The sequence below is a fragment of the Mirounga leonina genome, unplaced genomic scaffold (assembly GCF_011800145.1).
Source record: "Mirounga leonina isolate KUSES-001 unplaced genomic scaffold, KU_Mleo_1.0 Mir_197, whole genome shotgun sequence".
In the NCBI taxonomy this organism is placed as follows: Eukaryota; Metazoa; Chordata; class Mammalia; order Carnivora; family Phocidae; genus Mirounga; species Mirounga leonina.
In genome coordinates this window covers 4,468,502-4,492,307 of record NW_023270494.1, presented here as the reverse complement: position 1 = coordinate 4,492,307, position 23,806 = coordinate 4,468,502, and the positions used below count along the sequence as shown (strand labels likewise).

At 49.3% G+C, this 23,806-nt stretch overlaps 1 protein-coding gene across 4 annotated transcripts in view; it reads left to right on the top strand.

Annotated features, from left to right (window-relative positions):
- SEC14L1 (SEC14 like lipid binding 1) overlaps positions 1-20,873 on the top strand; it is a 52,831-nt gene extending 31,958 nt beyond the window's left edge. For 2 of the 4 annotated variants that reach the window (XM_035025913.1, XM_035025914.1), the window contains exons 3-17: positions 1,261-1,410; positions 1,529-1,660; positions 3,655-3,783; positions 4,899-5,133; positions 6,384-6,493; positions 8,135-8,324; positions 10,034-10,122; positions 10,795-10,865; positions 11,803-11,974; positions 12,292-12,426; positions 14,057-14,191; positions 16,524-16,775; positions 17,893-18,071; positions 18,346-18,447; positions 20,509-20,873. In XM_035025913.1, coding sequence (XP_034881804.1) covers positions 1,261-1,410; positions 1,529-1,660; positions 3,655-3,783; positions 4,899-5,133; positions 6,384-6,493; positions 8,135-8,324; positions 10,034-10,122; positions 10,795-10,865; positions 11,803-11,974; positions 12,292-12,426; positions 14,057-14,191; positions 16,524-16,775; positions 17,893-18,071; positions 18,346-18,447; positions 20,509-20,575 — 2,148 coding nt within the window. In that variant the 3' untranslated portion in view covers positions 20,576-20,873. Of the gene's footprint in view, positions 1-1,260; positions 1,411-1,528; positions 1,661-3,654; positions 3,784-4,898; positions 5,134-6,383; positions 6,494-8,134; positions 8,325-10,033; positions 10,123-10,794; positions 10,866-11,802; positions 11,975-12,291; positions 12,427-14,056; positions 14,192-16,523; positions 16,776-17,892; positions 18,072-18,345; positions 18,448-20,342 lie in introns of all 4 variants that reach the window. The other 2 variants (XM_035025915.1, XM_035025916.1) reach the window with 2 other exon arrangements.
- The last annotated feature ends 2,933 nt before the right edge of the window (positions 20,874-23,806 follow it).

Here is a 23,806-nt window from a genome sequence, read left to right as displayed (position 1 = left end):
TGCATGTTCTAAAAGTTTGGATGAATTATATATAGCAAGTGAAACTTTCTATTTTTAATTTAGTTTTTTATTTTGAGATTATTGAAGATTCATGATTTATTAATAATACTTTATTCATAAGGAATAATATGGAGAGAGGCCATGTGCTCTTTAACCATTTTCCCCCAATAGGTAGCATTTTGGGAAACTGTAGTAACATCATCGGAACCAGGATATTGATGTTGATGCAGTGAAGATACAGAACATTTTCCAAGTATCTTTCTTTGTTACCCTGTTACAGTCACACCGACATCCCCCCTGCCCTTACCGCACAGCAACCACTAATCTGTTCTGCATTTGTATAGTGGTGTCATTTCTTTTTTTTTTAAGAGTTTATTCATTTATTTTGGGGGGTAGGGGCAGAGAGAGAGAGAGAATCTCAAGCAGACTCTGTGCTGAGTGTGGAACCAACACAGGGCTCAACCCCATGACCCTGAGATCATGACCTGAACTGAAACCAAGAGCTGGACGCTCAACTGACTGAGCCCCCCAGGCGCCCCTATAGTGGTGTCATTTCAAGAAGGTTACAAAAATGGTTAAGTCCTTGATCCATTGTGAGTTAATTTTTATATAAGGTGTGTGGTTCAGGTCGAGGTCCTTTTTTTTTTTTTTTTTTTTTTTTTTGCTTGTCGGTGTGCAATTTCTTCAGTAATATTTGTTGGAAAAAAAGGCTATACTTCTTCCATTGAATTGTTATCGCACCTTAGTCAAAAATCAGTTGGGCATATTTGTGTGGGTCAATTTATAGCTCTCTAATCTGTCCATTGATCTCTTTGTCCCTCTGTCAGTACCAATAGCCTGGATTACTGTAGGTGTGTAGTCCGCGCTAATACCATACCATGTAGAGTGATTCCTCCCAGTTTAGTCTTCTTTTTCAAAATTGTTGTAGCTATTTCTGTTCTTCTGCCTTTCCATATCAATTTTAAAATAATCTTGCCTGTAGCGTAAAAAATAAGCCTTGCTGGGATTTTGTAGGAATTATGTTAAGCCTCTATATCCGTATGGGAAGAGTTGACATCTTACTGCGTTGAGTCTTCCAATCCATGAACATAGAATGTCTTTTTCTTTTTTAATGAAAGCTTATGATGTAAAGAGAAAGAGGACTCTAATGTAACATGTTGACATGTATTAAGAGATGCTTTTTTTCCAGGGAGACTATCAATGACAAACTGTCAGATTGCATCTTTGTTCAATTACTTTTTTAAAAAAATTTTTTCGTAGGCCTACGAAAGGAGGTTTCCTACCTGTCCTTTGATTCCAATGTTTGTGGACAGTGACACTGTGAATGAGTTCAAGAGTGAAGACGGGGCTATTCACGTTATAGAAAGGCGCTGTAAGCTGGACATAGACGCACCAAGGCTGCTGAAAAAGGTACCTGCGGGGACACCTTAGAAAGGCCATCCCCAAACTAGATGAGCTTACGTTCACAGCTTCTGTTGCGTTTGGTATTATTAATAAGCCCTTTTTCTCTTTATTTTGTTTTCTAAAGATTGCAGGAGTTGATTATGTTTATTTTGTCCAGAAAAACTCACTGAATTCTCGAGAACGTACTTTGCACATTGAGGCTCACAATGAAACCTTTTCTAATCGGGTCATCATCAATGAGCACTGCTGCTACACCGTGAGTACCCGGCATTTGGGGAAGGACGCGAGTGCGGGCTGCCGTGTGCTGTGGGGGGTTGCTTGGCCACCTCTTTACACAGTCCACTGCCTTGTCTCAGAGGGCAGCTCTTCAGCACATATGGTCACTCATTTCTCACTGGTGGGATCCGCAAGGTGGCTGGCAGGTGTAGTTTACCTCAGAATGGGTTACGTTGTCGTAGCATTTAAGGGAGCCTAGTGATGTCTTGATTTGTCTTTATTTATTTATTATTATTTTTTAAAGATTTTATATATTTGACAGACAGAGACACAGCGAGAGAGGGAACACAAGCAGGGGGAGTGGGAGAGGGAGAAGCAGGCTTCCCGCGGAGCAGGGAACCCGATGTGGGGCTCAATCCCAGGACCCCGGGATCATGACCCGAGCTGAAGGCAGTTGCTTAACGACTGAGCCACCCAGGCGCCCCTTGATTTGTCTTTAAATGTTACTTTATATGCCCCTTCATCTCTGGCGCCACTCTAACACTTTAGAAGTGTATATGGACAGACCCGAGATACAGTTTTCCTCCACTCTCTGAAAGTAGAGTGTTTCTGTGAACTCTTTCGTAAGCCGAAATGGGGCAAAGCGAAACAGCAAATTACCATGAATTTATATGGAAGTTTTTTTTAGCATTCCTAGACTCAAAAAATAACCTCTTTAAGCTTTTCTGAGACCTTAGGACACATCTTGCTAACAAATGTACAAAATAAATGCAGATAAAGCCCAGGTGCCTACAGACACAGTTCTAGGCTCTGGAGTCCTGATGCTGAGATGCTGAGTGTGGCTCTCTGGCAGGGGGCTTGGTGGCAGTCTCCGGGCTGGGCTTGGGGTACGAGTCGCCTCTGTAACAGCTTTTGCAAAACAAATGGTGAATGCTATTTTCGCTTTTTGCCCTTTTTCCTAAAAGCGGAAATCCTCTTTGGATTTCTTTTGGTTATCAAAACCAGTACAAATGTAGATCTTTTGTAAAAGCAAAGTGGTGGAATGCAGACTTTGGGAAGGGAGGGAGCATACCTGTAATGCATACTTCTAAGATCAGGCTTAGTGCTTTTATCTGCCACACCATCTTCAATAACTTCTGTTACCAGATTATTAGAAGAATCTAATAGGGTCTCTCTGCTTCTCCCTTACCTTCCTACAACATATCCTCAGTGCTGAATCCAAAATGATCCTTTTAAAGTATATCAGATCATGTCATACTTTCTACAGTGTTACTGCATTTCACTCAGAGAAGGAGCCCAGAGGCCTTCCAGTGGCTTACAAGGCCTTGCATTTTCTCTTGATCACACATCTGCTGTCCTGCCTTCCTTGTGCACGAGCCTGTTCCTGGTCACGAAGGCGTGCTTCCCCTAAGGACCTTTGCTCCAAGTGCACCCTCTGCCCCCCCCCCCCCCCCCCCCCCCCCCCGCCCCTGCATCTCTGCTTGACTCCTGCCTTACCTCCTTCAGTCTGTGCTCATTTCTGCCCTTCTGGATGAAGCCAGTTTGAACACCCTATTTAATTCTGCTTCCTCCCCGCCACGCCCCCGCCCCCAACCCTGGTCCTTTTAACCTGTTCCACCGTTCCTTTCTCCCTTGGCACTTGTCTTCCAACAACGACAGAATTTCTTACCTCTTATGTTTATGGCTAATTGCCATTCTCCCCCTTCAGACTGTAAGCTTCATGAGGCAGGGATCTTCATTTTGTTTATGATGGAGAACACTGCTCAATAAATGTGATGAACAAATGAACCAAGAATGAAAATGAAGCTCTCCTTTTCACAGTCATTTTTAGAATTTTTTTTTTTAGACTATTTTAGAAATATGATTTAGGTCTTTTCATGATTTTAAACCTCTCTGTGTAATTTTTCCATCTGGTGCTTTCATGATAATGATAGTAGTCAAATAAAATGTTTTCTTTTGGTTACCACTTGATGAGCAAATGACCTTGTCAGTTGTCAGCATAGTTAATGGGAATGACTTCTCATTTATCTACAGGTTCACCCTGAAAATGAAGATTGGACTTGTTTTGAACAGTCTGCAAGTTTAGATATTAAATCTTTCTTTGGTTTTGAAAGTACAGTGGAAAAAATTGCAATGAAACAATATACCAGCAACATTAAAAAAGTGAGTCCAGTTTGGGATTTTATGGAAACGGGGAGGCAGGAGCCTCTGAGGTGCTCCGAGGTGCTGGCAGTGTTTTCAGGAGGCTGGAAATGGGCTAGTCAGGGAGCCCAGCCATTTCAAGACGAGGAAATACTTTGGCTTTTCCCCAAGCCTGTGTTCCAGGGAGGTACAGGGTTGGATGCGGGTTCAGATGATGCTGGTGGCTGGTGGAGGTAAGGAGGAGCATGTAGCCACAGGCCATGACGCCCTCTGCTTAGAATCACTGGAAGATTGGGGTTGGGGGGTGGGGGGGTGAGGCGGGAGCAGCTAGCTTACAGCGCCCCCAGCTGCCACCTCGGTCTGTGGGCAGGAGGTGCTGCATGAGGAGGTGCTTGCCGGGGATCTCTTGGGGATCCCCAGGCCTTGGGTTATTAGGTTTACCTTCCGTGGAAAAACTTTCCTTCTCATTTTTTTTTTTAAAGATTTATTTGAGAGGGAGGGAGGTGCGGGGGGGAGAGAGAGTGCATGAGCGCAGTGGGAAGACACAGAGGGAGAAGGAGAATCTCAAGCAGACTCCCTGCTGAGTGCGAAGCCTGATGGGCTCCATCTCACGACCCTGACATCATGACCTGAGCTGAAATCAAGAATCGGACGCTTAACTGACTGTGCCCCCCCCAGGCACCACACTTTCCTTCTCATTTTTATACTGCTGCTCAGTGTTGGTGTGGAATATGGTTGTGAAGTGTATCCATGTTGGATTCTAAGTGCTTTTTGAAGGCTTGTTTTATTTTCAGGGTGTTAGAAAAAATTTGGATTGAGACACAAAGCATTAATTGAGTACAAGTGTGATGAATCGGTGCTTTTAATTAGTCATAAAAAAAATTCCATCTCTTTAGATATTATTTCCTAGACCATTGGAGAGGAGGAAGTAAAATAATTATGAAAATCGCTTCTCGGCCTTTTGGCTAAGATCAAGTGTAAAATAATTATGAAAAACAAAAACACAAAGGCATTTCACTTTTTCATAGATTTATTCTGTAGCAATTCACTTTTTATTAGTGTTTTAAAGACCTGTGGGAGATGAATAATTTGAATGTTGAATATATACTAACCTTAAAATTGGTTTTATTTTAAAGGGAAAAGAAATAATTGAATACTATCTTCGTCAGTTGGAAGAAGAAGGCATAACGTTTGTGCCCCGCTGGACTCCGCCTTCCATTGCGCCGTCCTCAGAGACCTCCTCATTGTGCAAGAAACAGGCAGCATCCTTGGCTCTTGTGGTTCCAGATGCTGCCCAGGCGGAGGGGCTGGGCAGTGAGGCCCTCAGCAGCCCCAGCGGGCCACCCGAGCCCGTGGCGGGGACCCCTGACGGTGGGTCGGAAAGAGGGTCGTCCCACAAGCAAGGCTGGGGCCTCCATGGAGTCCTTTCCCCTCTGCTTCCTCCACCCATTCTTGTGTCCTGAGGACATGTGGACATAATTTTGTTACTGTCCCTTTTCCACATTTTATTTTTTTCTTAGAATGAGGAAGCATTTAGTTTTTTTTAATGGGCAGGAAGGGTTATATCAAGTTATTCTTTTCTTGAAACCAGGAAATGTGTTTAATTTATTTTAATTGAAGGCGTCTTTAGTGAATGAAAGGTAGCAAGTAATCGTTTTAACACAGTTGTGTCACCATCAAACACTTTATACTCACTCTGTGCTAGGCCCTGTTGTAAGCACTTAATGAGTATTTATTTACTCACTTAACAGTGGTTCCTTCTTGGTACGAAGTGCTTATTACCCTCATTTCATGTATGAGTGAACTGAGGCCCAGAGGAGCTGAGTAAGTTGCCTGGAGTCACAATGGCAGGTGGTGGCGCTGGGATGGAGCTGGGCGGCTGGCGCCAGGGTCTGCACGTAGCCGCTGTGCTCTGCTGCCTTTCATGTGTGTTAAACACGCGCACGTGCACACACGCACCTCTTTATTTCTCAGAGTGATGCCCGTTGTAAAACCACACAAGAAAATTCTACCACTCACAAGTTTTCTTCAAGTATTGCTGTTTCTCTCTCCACGCTTTCTTCTCTGCAGCTAAACTGCGCCATCTGTTTGCCGTGCAGTAGGCAGCAGGTGACAGGTGTTTTGATTGGTTTGGGGACACGTTTTATTTTTCCATCTTGTGAATGTTTGCTGTATTTATGGTACCGCGTCATGAAGAAGATTTCTTATATTCTTGAGTACAGTAGCTCTATTCAGAATAGGTTTAAGTCCACATACTTGTTTTATTTCAGTCTTATGTCATGTAGGTCCTCTTTATATAAGTTTGAATTAAAATAGTCTCTCAGTATCTGTTACAGATTTTCTTCTGTCGTGACTAGTATTAAGACTTTGCAAATAGAGTTGACCACAGGGTGATCAGGGAATATAACTGAATCAGTAGCCTGGCCTGGGGCTTGGTCAGTGATTAGCTCTTACAGACTATCACTGAGGGTCTCGAGGGGGCCAGCTTAGCTCTGCTGTCCCTGGGGTGTCATTGAGTTCTGTGACTTGGGGACCACACTTAACTTTACTGAGCAGGATGACTTTGGAAGCCTTCACGTTCCAGTGTTCTTTGTGTAAATGTCATGTAACTTACATTCCAGACAAACTAGATGCGGACTACATCAAGAGATACCTGGGTGACTTGACCCCGCTACAGGAGAGCTGCCTGATCCGGCTTCGCCAGTGGCTCCAGGAGACCCACAAGGGCAAAGTGAGAACCGGCACCCATGTGCGGGCGTGCTGTCTGTGAGCTATGGACCCTGGTCCTGTTCGTAGTTACTCAGAGTAAATGTTCCCGATTGCCATAGCTGGGGATGTCCCTCTCAGTCCCAGCATCACTGGCTCTGTATTTCTGGGTGTGGCATCTGAGTCCCTCGTGGAGAGTCGTGATGCCCTTCTATGTACGATCAGCTATGCTTTTCTAGGTTTACCAGAGGAGGGTCTCCCTTAAAAACAATTACAGGTCAAGCTGCAAAGCAATATTATATTCCAAGTATTCAGACTTTTTAAAAAATATTTATTTATTTATTTTAGATAGAGCAGGGGCAGGGGTAGAAGGTGAAGAAGAGGGAGAGAATATCCAGCAGACTCTCCGCTGAGCGAGGAGCTCGATGTGGGGCTCAGTCTCACGACCCTGAGATCACAACCTGAGCCGAAACCAAGAGTCAGACGCTCAACTGACTGAGCCACCCAGGCCCCCCAAGTATTCAGACATTTTAATTATCAGAAGCTTTGGAAGGAGTTCACAGATTATTCCAAGACCAGAAGTGTTTGAGCTTTCATTTTGAGGTTTTTGGTAGAATTTTAGCCTTGTTAAGGAATCCCATTTTTCTAATAATAAGCCTCATACTGATGGGGGGCTAGTGGTGAGCACAGGCAGGTTGGTGTGTCCAGCTGGGTACTGACACCACTCAGTAAAAGGGAAGCTGGGGTTGCATGGAGCCGGCCCGCTCTCGAATTCTGTCAGCCTGGGTTACTAGAGACACACCCTGAGGACTCTTTAGTGTCACTTGTCGAGAGCACAACCATTGTAGTGATGGCTGTCATTTGTTGTGCATGCACCGTGTACTAGACGCTCTTAGGGTCTTTATGAGGTCCTCCAGCAGCCCTCTGAGGTGGTGTTTTTATCATGTGAGGGAACTGAGGCACAGAGCAGTGAGGTCACTTGCCTGAGGCCTTCCAGTGAGTGAGTGCTGGGGTGAGGGTTTGAAGCCAGGCCCTTTGCTTCTGGCACCCACATCCTTTCTGAGTGGCAGCGACACCCTCTCAGTGCCTTGAGTTGCTCTCCCGGTAGTGGGGTTGTTGGCAGGCTCCCCACCCGCCGCCCTCCTGTCCCCTGTGGACCAGCGGCGTGCATCAGTGAGCGCACAGCTGCAGAGGAAGACGGCCGGGCCAGACGAGACTTCTTTCTCACTCAGAGAAGTCGACATATCCGATAGCAGACTGTAGAGGAGGTGTGTGTTAGGAAGGCCCCCCCGCCCCACTAAAACCAACAACACTTGTGTATTCGAACTTTTGTTGTTGTATAATACAGAAAAGTGCACCCAGATCATAATCATAAATCAGTCCAGTGAATTGAAGCATCTGATGTTCAACAAATTATTTATGCCTTTGCTCTACTTGGCTGAAACTAAAATGGAATACTATAAAGATTATTCAGATTAATGATACCAGTTTTCTAAAGCATCGAGGAAGGTTTTTTTAGTAACGGCTAATTTTATATAGTGCAAAAATGCAGCTCCCTCTGGATGAGAAGTGACAGTTTTAGAGTTTTATTCCCTTAGTAACTTGGTTTTTTTTTTCCCCTTAGCAACTTTTAACATTGCTTAGAAACATCTTTTTCTCTTACTAGATCCCAAAAGATGAGCATATTCTTCGGTTCTTACGTGCCCGGGACTTCAATATCGACAAAGCCAGAGAGATCATGTGTCAGTCTTTGACTTGGCGAAAGCAGCACCAGGTGGACTACATTCTCGAGACCTGGAGCCCTCCCCAGGTCCTTCAGGACTACTACGCGGGAGGCTGGCACCATCATGACAAAGGTGGGCTGGGCATCCCGGACATGCTTCGAGGCCACGTTGTGCAGAGTTGAAGGGACCCGTGAATGCCTGGGCCCTCCCTCTCCCAGGGTGGCGCCGATTCATCACAGCCAGCCCCACACCACCCTGCCCACTAGGAAGCCCCCTGAGGTCCGCCATAGAGCAGCAGGTGCGGGCTGTCTGCTCCTTCCCTCGGCTCGTGGCCCTTGGCCGCCAAGTTTCTTCACCTCCTTTCTTAGTCACAAAGACTTTGTTTTGACTTATTTAAAAAACCCACGAGTTTGAGGGCAGTGTTTTCAGGAGCACAGTGCTAGTAAAGGAACTTTTAATAAATCCCTACAAGATCTGTAACAGTATGTAGCCAGGTTTTCTACATCGAAACAGTGAAGAACTTCAGCTCTGTTTTGGGCAGGAAGCAAAACATAAGCCAAGGAAGTGATAGCATAAAACAAAGGGTAAGTTAAGTGAGCAGGGTTCTCTCGGATTGCATCCAAGGCACGCCCTGCAGGAAAGCAGGCATTGCCAGAGGCTGCTCGGTATTTCCTGGTTCGGAGTTGGACAGTGGACAGAACGGAACCGTGGATGTGGAGCAGGCACAGGGATGGCCGTGGGCTCCCTCCCCCTCCAGGCAGATTCTTCCAGAATGGGACAGCTCGGATTTGTGTGTTTTCTGGACTGCATCTTTTGTACTTTTCCAGACTAATTGTAGCTCTGTTTGTTTTTGCTAGCAACATATTTATTCTACTTTCCCACCCTTCAAAGATTAAAGTTTGGTAGTGAAACATTAACAAATGTGTCTTATAAATGTTGGGAGACACTTTTTATAAATCTTCTTTTCAACAAGATTTGGGAGCACAAAGACCTCTTGTTTTAAGTAGAACAGATCTAGTTCAGACTGGTGATAAATACAAGGAAAATTTGGACTTCTTTGTCAGGATGACAGGACTGACCCTCCATTAACAGAAGACAAGTCTTAATTGCTTGTCAGCAGCAGGTTCCGTTCCTATCCTTTCTGCTGCTCCCCTGTGGCACCAAGTGTCAGAAGTCCAGATTCTAGAGAATCTGCTGACTCAAGGGCCACTCTGGCCTCCGAGATCTTTTCCCCTTTATGTAGCTGGCCTGTGATGATAGGGCATTTGTATAGTGAATGAGATTCCTCTCACGTTCCATCCATTAGACCTTCGGGGTATAAACATGTAGAGCCAAGATGTGCTGGTTGGTATGGATTTAAAAATTTCCTGAAAGGACTCATTTATCCTGATCCTTTGAATGGGAATCAAGGGAAGCTGGCTTTTTAAAAAAAAATCTAGACATTAACTTACTGATAACTCATGAAATGAAAAAAAATTGTTTTATCTAAGATATAAAAATTTAAAATACTCCATATTCACAGAAAATGTGTCTCTGGATCTTCTGAGGTCCCCCCGGCTTGAAAGTCAGCTCTGCTCAACCCCCTGGTTGTTTAAGTGAGGAGGCCGAGCCTAGCAATGGCCCCGGTCGGTACCGGTGGTTGGAGCCAGATGAGAGGTTGAGTTGCACTTGGTGCCTCTCATCATGGGCAGAGGGGCAGTGGTTGGGGGGAATCTCCTGTACACATAGCCAGCTGCAGCTTCTAAGTGGGAAAGCACGCTCCTTATTAAGGTCCCTAGAGTTGTATTGTCAGCTTCTCATCAGGAATGGTGCTGATCATACCTTTGCTTCCCCTCCTGCAGACGGGCGGCCACTGTACGTTCTCAGGCTGGGGCAGATGGACACCAAGGGCTTGGTGAGAGCCCTCGGGGAGGAGGCTCTGCTGCGATACGTAAGTGCTTCCTGGGCAGGTCGCCGCCCCCTTCTTTTGCCAGCAGGATGGTGATCTTACAGCTATCAGAGCAAGCATGGAGTGCTTTTGTAATTAGGCCAATCTATTAATACATTTTTAAAATTTCAAAAGAGGGCACGGAAATTATAAAAATGTTTTTCACAGGGAAGCATCAACAAAAAATCTGTATAGCCACACAAGATGACTTTGTGGGGACCGATTTGGGGTCTTCTTGTTTCATTGCCATGGTCCCCCCCTCGCCCCCCACTCTCCTTTTGAGCTGTCTCTCGGATCAGACCGCTTCATAGTATTCTTTGCCCGGCACTTCCTTACTTGCAGGTCTTCACATCTCTTATCTGGACGATTATAAATGCTTCCTTCCTGCCCCCTGAACTCCCGGCTCCCCTTCCACTTTGGCCTCCATAGCATGGGCAGATATGAAGAGAAGAATGTGCTTAAATTAAAAACCGAACAAACAGGGGCACCTGGGTGGCTCAGTGGGTTAAGCGTCTGCCTTCGGCTCAGGTCATGATCCCAGGGTGCTGGGATCGAGCCCTGCGTCAGACTCCATTCCCCACTCAGTGGGCTGTATTATTGTCTCTGTGTTTCATAGCTTGACACAGTGGCGTTACTAGACTAATCATGGGCTTTTTATGGCCATTTTACACACAGGTTCTCTCCATAAACGAAGAAGGGCTGAGACGGTGTGAAGAAAATACAAAAGTCTTTGGTCGACCTATCAGGTAGATGTTGATTTTGTTTTTCCTTCTAGCTTATTGAGAATGTGAGGTAAATATTTCTAGTTGACTTTTAGGACCAAAATCTGGTGTGATTTTTAGGCTTTTAGATTTGTAGAGCCAAATCTAAATAGCTTCCCATTTTTTGCAGTGTTCCAGAAGGTAGAAGCTAATTGACATGTAATTCGGTCAGTTAGGAGGGATAGGTGCTGGATTTTGGTATTTCTGACCCCAAGTGAGACATTGCTGTCACCTCAGTCTGAGTGGGTCGGCCCGTCTGGTTAGTCTGCATGGTCCTTGGGAGCCCAGGTTCGCAGGTTGGTTTTGTTCGTTTGTTTTCGTTGCAGGGGCACAAGGAGATTATTCTGTATTTCCAAACCTTACTCGTAGTTATGGTAAACTATTTGGAAAATGTGCAGTGGTTCAGAGGTGGACACTAGAAGGGCATAGCGGGTTTACTGGAGGGGAAGTTCCACCACGACAGGAAGGAGTTTTGAGGGTTTTCTGTTCCCTGCTGTATCGTCGGCTCCTGAGACACTGCTGGGTTAGTAGGTATTTGTGGAAGAAGAGCTTCTTGAAGTTCACACCGTGCGTTGAAAAGCCAGATTTGTGCCCTGTTGGGTCCGTAGAGGTGGCCCAGCATGTCCAGCCCAGCATGTCACCTTGTTTGCTGGGTCACGAGCAGGTCCAAATGAGGTGGTTATTAATTGTCAGTTAGCCATTGAGGTTTTGCTGTCCCAGGGATTGGTCCTACCACGCTGATCCCATGTGCTTCACACAAGTAGATAGAAATGCGGTTCGTAACACTTTAATTTTTAGAAACTGGTATGTTTTTGGAAATGGATATAAATGACGGTTTTGTGATATCCAGAAGAAGCTAGCTTAGGACGCGGTTTGCACGCGTGCCTTGTAGCGAGTAGCTCCCACGTCTGCACCCCTGCAGCTCGTGGACCTGCCTGGTGGACCTGGAAGGACTGAACATGCGGCACCTGTGGAGGCCCGGCGTCAAGGCCTTGCTGCGCATCATCGAGGTGGTGGAGGCCAACTACCCCGAGACGCTCGGCCGCCTCCTCATCCTCCGCGCTCCCCGTGTGTTCCCTGTGCTCTGGACGCTGGTGCGTGTGGTGCTGGTTGGGGGAAACGGTTAGCCGTGCAGAGGCGGAGAGGTGTGCGTTCATACCCCTTTGTCTGTTCGCCTGAACTAGTCAGGAAATAACAAATGTGGGAAGATACACACTTTCTCAAATAGTTTAAGGGAAGAAAGAATTCCTGGGAGTCTTTTTGTCATGCAAGTGGACTTTACAGAAAAAGTGTGTCACACTCCCTGTCCCTACCCCCACCCACCCACTCGTACTCTCATATGGTGATTTGAATCTTTGGAAATCAGACAGCAAAGCAAAATGACTACGTGGTCCTTTCTCATTACTTACAGGTTAGTCCATTCATTGATGACAACACCAGAAGGAAATTCCTGATTTATGCAGGAAACGACTACCAGGGTCCTGGAGGCCTACTGGACTACATCGATAAGGAGATCATTCCAGATTTCCTGAGTGGGGAGTGCATGGTAGGTATTGAGGCAAGCAGCTCTATGTTTGGCTGCTTCACAGGGGTAGGAGAGGTGGGTGTCGGTTGGTACAAATGAGTTTCAGAACTTTTAGTTTGGACTATTGTTTTTTGTTTTGTTTTGTTTTTCTTTATTTTGCTGACGTTTCTCTGACCCAGGGTTAAACTACATAGAAGTGTTTAGGTGATGGTTGACAAATGCACATTTCTTCATTGTTACGTGCTAATGAGAATTTGTTTTAGAACCTAATATAATTGCAGCTTGCTTTATTCACTCAGCTTTGTGTGGATCAGATTTCTTATAACTATTTTGAGGAGCTATGCATTTTATAGAAACACTTTTAGAAACTCAAAGTGATTCTGCAAGATCTCCTCCTTGACAATAAATAAGGATAACATTTTGAAGGGGACACATTAAGGGAAATACTTCGTAATCTGGGGCTTTTGATGCATGGTGTTGCTAGGGTATCTGGCAGCCATGTCCACTTCTATGCCCTGAACCGTGATGAGGGGTCCTTGAGGACCTTACAGTCCACGGGGCGTGCCCAGCTGACACGAGGGCAAGGGAGACCAAAGACTGCAGAGGCCCAGGTGGCTTCCTGAAGTGACAGCAGAAGCCAGAGGGGAGTGTGGTTCTCTTTAGGGAAAGGATCTCTATCATCCTCATAGAAAATAAAGTTGTCTTTCCGAGATGTGTACACACTGGATTTGATGCACGTATTTACCTAACGAACCCAGTTTTCAGGGGAGTCTCGGGTTGGTTAGAGGAGTTTGAACAGCATCTGGACTCAGCTTTCAGGGCTTCGGTCCTGCTGTCAAGAATTGCAGGCATCAGCATGGCGTGGTACGAGGGGCCGGGGAGTCACCGGACCCTCCCTTACCGAGCGAGGGCCATGAAATTAAACTGGGAGGTCAGCTGTGTAGCGACCCACAGACGACTCCCATTACGAACAGTCCCAAGTGGTTGGTCCTTCTGATGGTGAGCTGGAGCAGAGGGAGACCTGACTCATAGCACGTTGGACCGACCATGATGTGCTCCCCACTGTGAGAGTCCTTCTCATTCATCCGTGGGTCCAGGCTCTTCTCGGCTTTCCTGTGCTCCCTGCTTCCCTGCTCCGGGTCCGTCTGAGGTCTTCCACTGGAGACTGTCTCTGGGTCACGGCCTCCCAGGGCCGGTAATGCAAGAGGTGCTGGGATTCTGTGAACTTCAGTATTGAGTCACTAGGTCAAGGCCAACTAGGAAATGTATGAAGTATGTAGATTTTAATTCAACCCAGCCTGTAGTTGCTGAGAATAAAACTTTTCTTCATACCATGTTTTCTCTTTACAGTAGTGTAACTGCTTCTAATTCTTCCATGAACTAGACTTCCTAATGGAGTCCAGTACCTCACACTTAGTAGTGTAAATTCTGTGGTAAATTCGCTTCAACACGTTCTTATTTAGTTAAAGTGAGACAGGTAGATTTAAGAGGTTTTAAAATTTTACATTGCTAAATCATGCAGAAGCTGTTGGACATTGCCAGTGTGTTCCATTCCCTAAGCGGCTGGGGGCGTATGGGCCTTGATGGAGTGTTGGTTTTCAGGGGGTCCCTTCTGTGTGCACAGTTTTTACTGCTGTGTTTGTGTTTCCAGTGTGAAGTGCCCGAGGGCGGACTGGTCCCCAAGTCTCTGTACAGGACTGCGGAGGAGCTGGAGAACGAAGACCTCAGGCTCTGGACCGAGACCATCTACCAGTCTGCAAGCGTCTTCAAAGGAGCCCCGCATGAGGTGCGCCGCCTGCACCCAGGGCCCCGGGTGGCGGGGCCCCTGCTCCCAACAGACACCTTCTTCGGCGGGTCTTCCCAATAGGATTTACTTTAGAAGAATCAAATGGTTTTTCTGGTCTTTGTCTTTAGATTTTTGTTGTTGTTTTTTCAGATCTTTAGTTGAGGTAAAAGTCTGCACTGACTGACGTACACGCATCTCTTGAGGGATCTGCGCCCAGAAGGAGGTTAGGCCTCCTGGCCTCTGCTTTACCAGAGACCCCTGAGCACAGGGATGGGTTGCGTGTGGAAGGGCTTTCCTGTGGAAGATTGTTGACTCTCAAATCTAGTTTATCTAACGATTATGTAGGGCTGGTTTCATTTTCTGTTTTTTCGTGACTGGGCTTTGGTTATTTACATTTGTTAAGGGATTTGCACATTTTTGTAAGTCCTATGGAGTGAGGAGAAAGTAGCACATCTCTGTTTTCCCTTCTTGCTGTCACATTGGGTGTGGAAGCAAGAGTATTCCTGTGTTTTGCAGACGCTGTGTGTCCTGTGACATCGTGAGTGGTCTGAGCTGTGAGGGCTCACAACCAAGTCACCTTTCCTGAGCTCTGGGCAGATTTGTTTGTGCCTCAGGGGTTGTTGCTGAGGACGGGGGCGCTGGGCACCGAGCCAGTGTTCAGTGTGCGGGGCCGTGGGCTCAGGCTGTTGGTGGTAGCCGGGAGCTGACCCCTTACTGCCATCCGCGTTCGTCCTTGCTGGCCTGGGTCCTCGCATGGCCGGCCCCTCGCTTGTGGGGCACGTGGGTGCTTTTGCCGTGTTTGAACTAGCAGAGACAGGTTTGGTCCGCCTCGTTCGTAGATTCTGTAGGGGAAATCTCAGATTTTCATGACTGTCTTGAGGATTATTTATATTCATTCCTTATTTGGAGACCAGGCTTGAGGAGGTGGAGTTCTTATTTCTCTTAGGTAACTCGCTCTTGTCTGTGGGAGGGAACTCCGTGGCATAGGACGTTTCTTGTGCATCACCGGATATCTGTGAGATGTGAAGGTTTTCTACATCAGAATGCTAAACCCTGCTTTGGGGGTGAAGTAAAACACAAATCAAGGACACAAGAGCCCTGAAATGAAGGCTGAATTCAGTGTCCCCACGGTGAGTGCAGGAAGGAGGGTGCCTGTCAGCAGAGGGGGCTGCGTCCCGGGAGATCTCGGCCCCTGGGGAGCCACTGTGCTGCGGAAGGACCGTCGCTGTTCCCAGATAGCACTCTTGTGCTGCAGGGAGTCTGCTCTTCAGGGAGATTCCGAGGTGGGGTCTGTGTGGTGAGAAGCCGCAGTGGTGGAATCGAGGAGTCTGCCTGACTGACGACAGGTGGCCGAGCGCCGAAGAGCAAGCAGCCAGACAAGCAGCCAGACGGGTCTCACCGGGGGCCGGGGGCACGGCCTCTGCTGAGGTCTCACAGCTGGGTTCAGTTCTCACATCCCTCCCACAGTAATGTTTGAAACTCTCTGACTTTGACCATTCCCTGCTGCAAACCCTTCCAGGGGCGCCATTAGGAAGTTTGGGTTTTGGGTTGGCACTCAGTCCCTGGGGCCGAGGCCCCTCCCCCGCCCCAGGCCACGTGGCTCTTTTCTCCCCACGCTACCACTGCTCCTTGGGAGTCTGTCCCCTCCCCCTGCCCGGAACACTTCCTTTGTTCCTCCATGTGCCCTTTATTTAGCTCCCACCTTCTCTGGGACCATCCTTGTGCTCACCAGCCTAGAACAATCCATGGAACCACTTCTGTATCATCTTGAGTCACTTCTGCTCTGTGTTGTTAAGGCATTTTTACAGCCAGGAGCCAGTGTGTTGGAGTGCCTGGGATCGTGCAGTGGGAGGTCGGAGTGCCTGGGATCGTGCAGTGGGAGGTCGGAGTGCCTGGGATCGTGCAGTGGGAGGTCGGAGTGCCAGGGATCGTGCAGTGGGAGGTCGGAGTGCCTGGGATCGTGCAGTGGGAGGTCGGAGTGCCTGGGATCGTGCAGTGGGAGGTCAGAGTGCTAGGGATCGTGCAGTGGGAGAAGTTGGAGTGCCTGGGATCGTGCAGTGGGCATTCTGGGCTGCAGGTGTAGCTAAGGGAGAGCATGGAGTTTGGCACGTGACATGGAGCAAGAAGGTTGGGAGGAGGGAGAGCAGGAAAAGCTGGGTGGCAGAACGGTGGGTGCGGGTGAGGACACAGCTGACGGGACATGTCTCTCTCCCTTCCACAACACACACGGCTGGGCCCAGAAGCTCCCTCAGGGACGAAGCACCACAGTGTCGGCTCGGGACTGGGGGGGCTCATGCTTACCTTGGTTGCTTAATGCACTCTCTTTTTCCAGATCCTCATTCAGATTGTGGACGCCTCTTCAGTGATCACTTGGGATTTTGACGTGTGCAAAGGGGACATTGTCTTCAACATCTACCACTCCAAGAGGTCGCCCCAGCCTCCCAAAAAGGACTCCCTGGGGGCACACAGCATTACTTCCCCAGGAGGGAACAACGTGCAGCTAATAGACAGAGTCTGGCAGCTGGGTCGTGACTACAGCATGGTGGAGTCACCTCTGATCTGCAAAGAAGGGGAAAGTGTGCAGGTACAGCCATCTGGGACTCTCTACAGCTTGGGTATTTTGTCTTCAAAAAGAAGGGTCTTTTGCTTCATCGCTGTCCTGCGCGGCTGGCACTGTCTGTCTGTGGGGAGCCCGCAGGGGTGTGCGGCGTCATTTACGGTCAGAGTGGCCCAGGAAGCCCCAGGAAGAGAAGGAACTCAGCCCTGAGCAGGGGTTTTGGAATGAATCCATAATTTTTATCTCAAGTGCATGAGTTTTCTTCAGAAGTTAGTTTCACAAGAGCGACGTGGAAGGAAGGGAGAGGCATTCAGTGCACGTGGACAGCTGGGACCCAGACTTCCACCGAGAGGACAGTCACCCCAAATAGCAGGGAGACAAGCAAGTGCTGAGGGAGCTGTTAGCTGTCATTACTGAGCACTCTCATTCATTTAAAAATGCTCTGTCAGTTCATTTTTTACATTTTGGCCAGTTATTTTGAGTGCTTGTACTGAAAACGGTGGTTCTTGGGTGCTTCTGGCCTGCATAATAGATGCATAATTTTGCTGCCTTTACAGTTTTCAGGGATGAGCCTGTCAGTGTTTCGTGGTTTGAGAAGTAGAATAAAAGAGAGTATTTTATTTAGTTTTAAAAGTAATGGATGGTTTAAGCTTCAGAATTAAATGAAGAAAGTAATTTTCATAGGTTGACATTGTACTTTAGGTTGTCATCCTTTTAACCAGAATGCTCTGGTAAGATCATTGGAAGCAGGTCCAGGAGAGCACTGCCTGGTCAGATGATCTTTCTTGACCCCCTGAAGGCTGAATGAAGGGCCCCCTGAGCTCTCTCATCCCGCCTCTCCAGGCGCCTGCTTCTGTTGTGGCCTTACCCCCTCCCCCCAAGGCTGCAAGTCCTTGGGGTGGGCAGACACAGAGAGTCCCTCCCCGAGGCCTGCGCAGCTCTTGGGAAGGGCCTCGCTGCAGGGCCAGAGGCCGCGTGGGACTGGCCCCTGAGCGAGGAGTCGGTCCTCCAGCCACGGAGATGGCCGGCCGTCCTGCTGAAGCCGAGTGGGCCCGGGGAAGGCTGCAGGTGGTGTCCTCCAGGGCCCGTGGAAGGTAGGCGCTTGGAAGCAAGTTCTCAGTCGGTGCTGCCTGACTCATTCCAGGGCTCACACGTGACAAGATGGCCGGGCTTCTACATCCTGCAGTGGAGATTCCACAGCATGCCCGCGTGCGCCGCCACCAACCTGCCCCGGGTGGACGATGTGCTGGCCTCCCTGCAGGTGTCGTCCCACAAGTGCAAAGTGATGTACTACACCGAAGTGATCGGCTCCGAGGATTTCCGGTACGGGCTCCCCGCCCCCAGGGCCCCCGCAGCACCGCGGGTGTGGGCAGGGGGGCTCCGCAAGGACGGTGGGGCTCGGGGGCGGCTGGGAGTGGCCTTTGGGCCTTTTGTTGGGGCCGGTTGATGATGTCATCTGTGGGCCGGGCCAGCAGGGAGCCACGGTTCTGGGAGAGCCTGCTCTGTGAGTGCTGTGGGGGCCGAGTGGGCTGCGGGGAGCCAGGGCGGCCCGCAGTGGGGTCCTCATGCCTCGCCCCTCCCGGTGCTCTATTTGCAGAGGCTCTATGACCAGCCTGGAGTCCAGCCACAGCGGGTTCTCCCAGCTGAGCGCCGCCACCACCTCCTCCAGCCAGTCTCAGTCCAGCTCCATGATTTCCAGGTAGTGCCGCAGCGCCCAAGCCCAGGGCACGGAGGGGACAGCGCGCCTCCTCGGACAGCCTGCCGCGTTCCGCCAGCCGCCCGGCGGCCACACTGTGCAGACCTCTCACCCTCTAGGTAGCAGATAGCTCTCCAGATGGCACATGTAGTTCTTGATCCTAGACTATCTCGACAGGTAGTTGGAACTCTAACTCCATAGCCATAGATCTTGTATACAGTGTGCACAAGATCAAAGCAGAGCACAAGGGCTCTCTTGAAAGAAAAGTAGTTTATATACAATTAAGAGGTTGACTTCGTCTCAAATGTTGATGCAAAAAATGTTTCCAGCAACCTCCACACCCTGTCCATTAGCGGATGAATTCCTACACCATCCTTCAGAGGTGACCCACCTTCCTACATGGGGCAGGAACCACCAGCTCGTCCCCACACCACGTCACAGCGTTACCCTCTGCTGTTAGCCAGCACGGCCCATGGATTGAGGGGCCGCCCACTAGGCACCTGTCCTCCGAGCAGCGCTGCTTCCGTGGGGAGCACTTGGGGGCAGGCTGCAGGAGCACCTCGCTTGGGCCCCGCGGGCGGGTGACCCGCTGTCCTGCAGTGGGTGCGGGTGGGCCCGGGGGCTCTCGGGGACCCCCCACAGCGCCAGGAGAGCACCGCCACCATGAAACAGCTTCCCTTTCCTCCTTTCCACATCTTTTTGGTACTTTCAGAGCAGGATTTTTCTGTATGTGAACTCCCGCGGAAGGGATTCTTTCCCTTTTCCTTCTGGTATGTTCTTACCTGCAAATGCTAGTTCTGACCTCACTCTAGACTTAGGTTCCCTCTGCCTCCTCTTAGCTTGATAGCGTCAGAGCCCGTGTGGTCTTTCTAGTCACTAGAGGGCTGTTGTGAAGACTCAGTCACGTTTGCCGTTTTGAAATCGTCCAGTGTTCATTGCGCTGATGAGTGTTCTTGCCGTGTGGCCGCTTATAGGAGCCCCACTGCTTCATAGAAGGACACTGCAGACGTGTGGGGTGTGTGCGCGTGCGCAGGCATGGGGGGGTGTGGCAGTGGGGGGGGTGCGCGTGTGAGTGAGGCAGTGCATGGGGGGTGTTTGGAGTGGGTGGCAGTGCGTGGGGGCACACGTGGGTGAGCGTGGCAATGTGTGTGGCAGTGGGGCATGTGTGAGTGTGGGGGTGCGTGGGGGTGGGGGTGGGCGTCGGTGTGGTGTTGGTGAGAAACGGGGCAAGTAGAAAGTGAGATCAAGTTACAGGGGATTCTTCTTCGAAGCAAATCAGAATATGAGCTTGGTTTGCCTTTTGTGTTTTGTTTTTGATTCCCAGTTACAAAGTGTGGTATTCTTGTGTTGGCCCATGTTTTTTTCAGCTTTTTATGGGAAAAGCAGGTCATTTGCGAATCTGTCTGGATGTTGCGTAGGGTCAGCGTTTGTGATAAGGACGTGATGTGTGGTGTCGTGTGTTGGAAGAGGCTGTGTTTTTAAAGATATGTGCCAAAACCCACATGGCTGTTAGCGGCGGGTGTGAGCGGCACGGAAGCCTGGGCCGCATTGCTTGCCATCCGCTCTCGAGGCCCGAGGTGGGTGGCTGCAGGGTGGACAAGTGTGGGCCCTGCGGGCGAGCCCCAGGGGGCTCGTGAGGAATGTCGGGTCAGGGAGGCCCCCAAGGCGGCCCGCACAACCGAAGACTGGGCTTCTCCGTGGTTGCCGGCCTTCCCGGAGTGTGTGGCCTTTGAAAAGATACGCTCGCCATTGGCACCGAAAGCCTTGTTTCCAGAAAGCACAGTAGGGTTGGTTAGTGCACCTCTGCTGCTTCCGATCAGTGCTTCCTGCTTCTAAATTATAAGGACCTGAAGATGGTCCCTTCCTTCTCTTTCTTTCTTTCTCTCTCTGTGTCTCAGATGGCGATTTTGCTGACAGCTGCCAAGAAAACGCTTCCCTCCACAGTCCACCTCAGCCCAGGGATGTTTGTAGAACTGTTTGAGTTGCAGCCATTCCCCCCCCTCCCCCAGTCCGAAGACGTGTTCGTTTTAAGTTGGCTCAGAAGTGGCACTGTCTTGTCCCCAGAGAGTTGAACGCGTCTCTCAGAGTTCAAAGCACATCACTGCGCAGACGCCTGCAGGGTTCCTCATGAGTGACACAGCACCTGCTTCTCCTTGGAGGGGGCCGCGGGCGCCCGGACCCGGACTCTGCCCCTTCTTCCAGTGCCCTGCACTCTCACACTCCGCCTTCCTCCTGCACTAAGGGTTCTTTTGATTTCCCCTCTATTACTAGTGTCTTAACTCAGTTTTCTTCCTAAATTCATTATTTGCATATCAAATTCTGTAAATGTTTTGTAAACATATTACCTCACTCTTGGTAATACAATACTGATAGTCTTTAAAAGATTTTTTTACTGTTATCAATAATAAACATGAACTGTTTAAAGAAGAGAATGTCTCTTTCTTCCTGTGAAATGTGAAGCATCAGCCTCCCTTGGAGTGTGGACTGAGCAGATGTGGGGTGGCGAGCAGATGCGTGGATGTCCGCACATCCGTAGTTCAGTCTGAGTTTTGAGTTTGTCAGCAAGCGAGAGAGGTGACATGCGTCATTCCTGCCTCAGCAGCACCTGCGTGCCTTACTGACGCCTTAGCGTGTTGCCGGAGGAAGGGCAGGGTTCACACCAGGTCCTTTCGGGCTCTGAGTTCTCTGCCTGCCCTCACGTCAGGCCTGCTCTTACCAAGCTGTTGGGTTAGCGTCAGATTCTCACGGTGGCGGCATGAGAAAACATGTGTTACCTGCTGCTGTCTCGGCCGTCTCAGAACGTAGTGACAAAGTGGGATGTCCTGAACAACGGTCCCGGTGTTCTGTTGGGCCGCCAAACCTTGAATACGTGTTTCTCCTTAAACACGTCCCCATTTCATACCTGAGCACGACCGTAGGGCGCCTCTCAGTTCTCCGGTCAAGGCAGAGGTGTTCTCAGTAAAATGTTGTCACGACAGACCAATGAATCAGTTGTTGTTTTTTTTAAGATTTTATTTATTAGAGTGAGAGAGCACAAGCAGGGACAGCGCAGAGGGAGACGGAGAGGGAGAAGCAGACCCCCAGCTGAGCAGGGAGCCTGACGTGGGGCTCCATCGGGATCGTGACCTGAGCCGAAGGCAGACCCTCAACTGACTGAGCCACCCAGGCCCCCCCCCCCTCCCCGGGAATCAGTTTTATTTGAAAGGACTTTGGAAAGCAGGGGTTCTGGGAACAGGGTAGTGGCATCCCGTGTAAAAACAGCAGCTAGACTGCAAAGCCTCAAACCTGCAGCCATCTGAATTGTGGGCTTAAAAGGGGTTAAAAGGGCAACGTTTGTTACTTCTTTTCTTTTTTTTTTTTAAAGATTTTATTTATTTATTTGAGAGAGAGAATGAGAGACAGAGAGCATGAGAGGGAGGAGGGTCAGAGGGAGAAGCAGACTCCCCGCCGAGCAGGGAGCCCGATGCGGGACTCGATCCCGGGACTCCAGGATCATGACCCGAGCCGAAGGCAGTCGCTTAACCGACTGAGCCACCCAGGCGCCCCTGTTACTTATTTTCTACCGCGATGAAAAACCTCTGTGGACAGCATTCACAGTCTAGGCAATGAGGTATCTGCACAAACCCCAAACAGAGGCACAAACCAGCAGCAGTCATAAGCCCCAGTGTCCAACAGTGTTCAGTCTGATGGACGGGAGCAGGACCTGGAGCAAGCCCTCCTCCTGATGGTGGATGCCAGGGCCGCGGGCGAGGGGCCTGTGGGGTGGGACGGTCGGCCCCTGGGAGCTTCCAGCACGGCCTGACGGGGCTCCCTGCCAGGAGGGGTCCCACACTGAGGGAAACCCACCAGGAGTGGAATGAAAACTAAGCAGGACGGGGCCTACACGAGGGTGAGAAGGCTGAAGCAGGGCAGGAGCCGGGAAAGCTCTGGAAGCAAAGGGACACAGTTTTTTAAACTTCCCGAAAACGACAGAAGAGGGCACTCTGTAGAATTAGAAATGCTTTCTGGAAGCCCTTTCATTCTGAAAGTTTATGACATACTTTCACATAAAAATAAGCATCAGAAAAGGATCCAAGTCCAGTCCATACGAAGCTGAGAATGAGAAGAGCATCCTACAGACAAGGAAAGGCCAGAAAGATGCGCTTACAAAACCGGCAAATGTATAAATGATTTCTTTTTCTCAACTGAAGTGTAGTGAACACACATGTTGTATTAGTTTCGGGGGTACAGCTACGGATTCGGTTCTGTGCGTGGCTCCGTGTTCTCCACGACCAGTGTGGCCGCCGCCTGTCGCAACATCGTCACGGTGTCGTTGACATCCCCGTGCCGGGATCCCTCTGGTCTCCGTGACTGACCGACTTCGTGCCTGGAAGTTTGTGCTTCGTCATCCCCGCCCCTTCTGGCGACCACCAGTCCTCTGGGTGTGAGAGGCTGTGTTTTGGGTTTTTTTTAAGGAACCCAAAGACGTCAAGAGAGTAAACATGACAGGAAAGAATGTATTAGAAAAGTTCAGAAACAAAGTGACAAGAATTAGAAATGAATGAAACCACTTCAGAAATTCAGATGGAATTAGGAGGACACAAAGTGGAAAACGCCACAGATAAGGCTCTAAGAGAAAAGCACCAAAGGGGAAAGTCATACAAATCAGGAAGGACAGAGGTGAAGAGATGTCGAAGGGGACACAGCTTGAAGGTGAGCGAAGCAGGAAGCCCAGTACCGAGAGATACTTCGGTGAGACTGAGGCATCCGGGGGGAACTCAGGCTTTCCAAAGGCTGAGCTTTGTGGGGGAAGAAATAGAATAACTGGGATTTTCGAGGAAAGAAAGAGGAAGCCTCAGAATTTCTAGCCAGCAACACAGCATGTTGGGGTCAGGTGGCCGCGCGCCCTCCTGCTGAGTCCGGAGAGGGCGCCAAGGTGCAGGGGGAGACCGAGGACTGGGGGGCCTTAGGGCCAGCGAGGCTGCAGACGGGGAGAGGGTGGTACGTGTTGGCTACCGCCCTATGTCTGTATCAGACAACTTTTTCAAAAATGGGGCAGGAAACAGGGACAGCGTATGCCAAAGTTTCTGTTTTTCATAATCATATTAGTGGCGGCATTCTTGTGGTTCATCTGAGAGTCTTGGTCAGTCATATGGATGCGTCTTTGTGGGACCAGCCCAACCGTGATGAGAACCCCCAGCCCCCCGCGGTGGTTTCATCACGGGAAGCCCCGTGGGCGTGGGGGAGTCCGGCAGCTCCAGGGGGTTGAGTCATTTGTTGGATCCATGCGCTTTTCTAGATCCCTGTTTTATTTTATAAAACAGAGGTTTGTGGGTGGTGGTGTTTTTAGTTAGGGTTTTAGACAGGTAATTTGCCTCGAGGG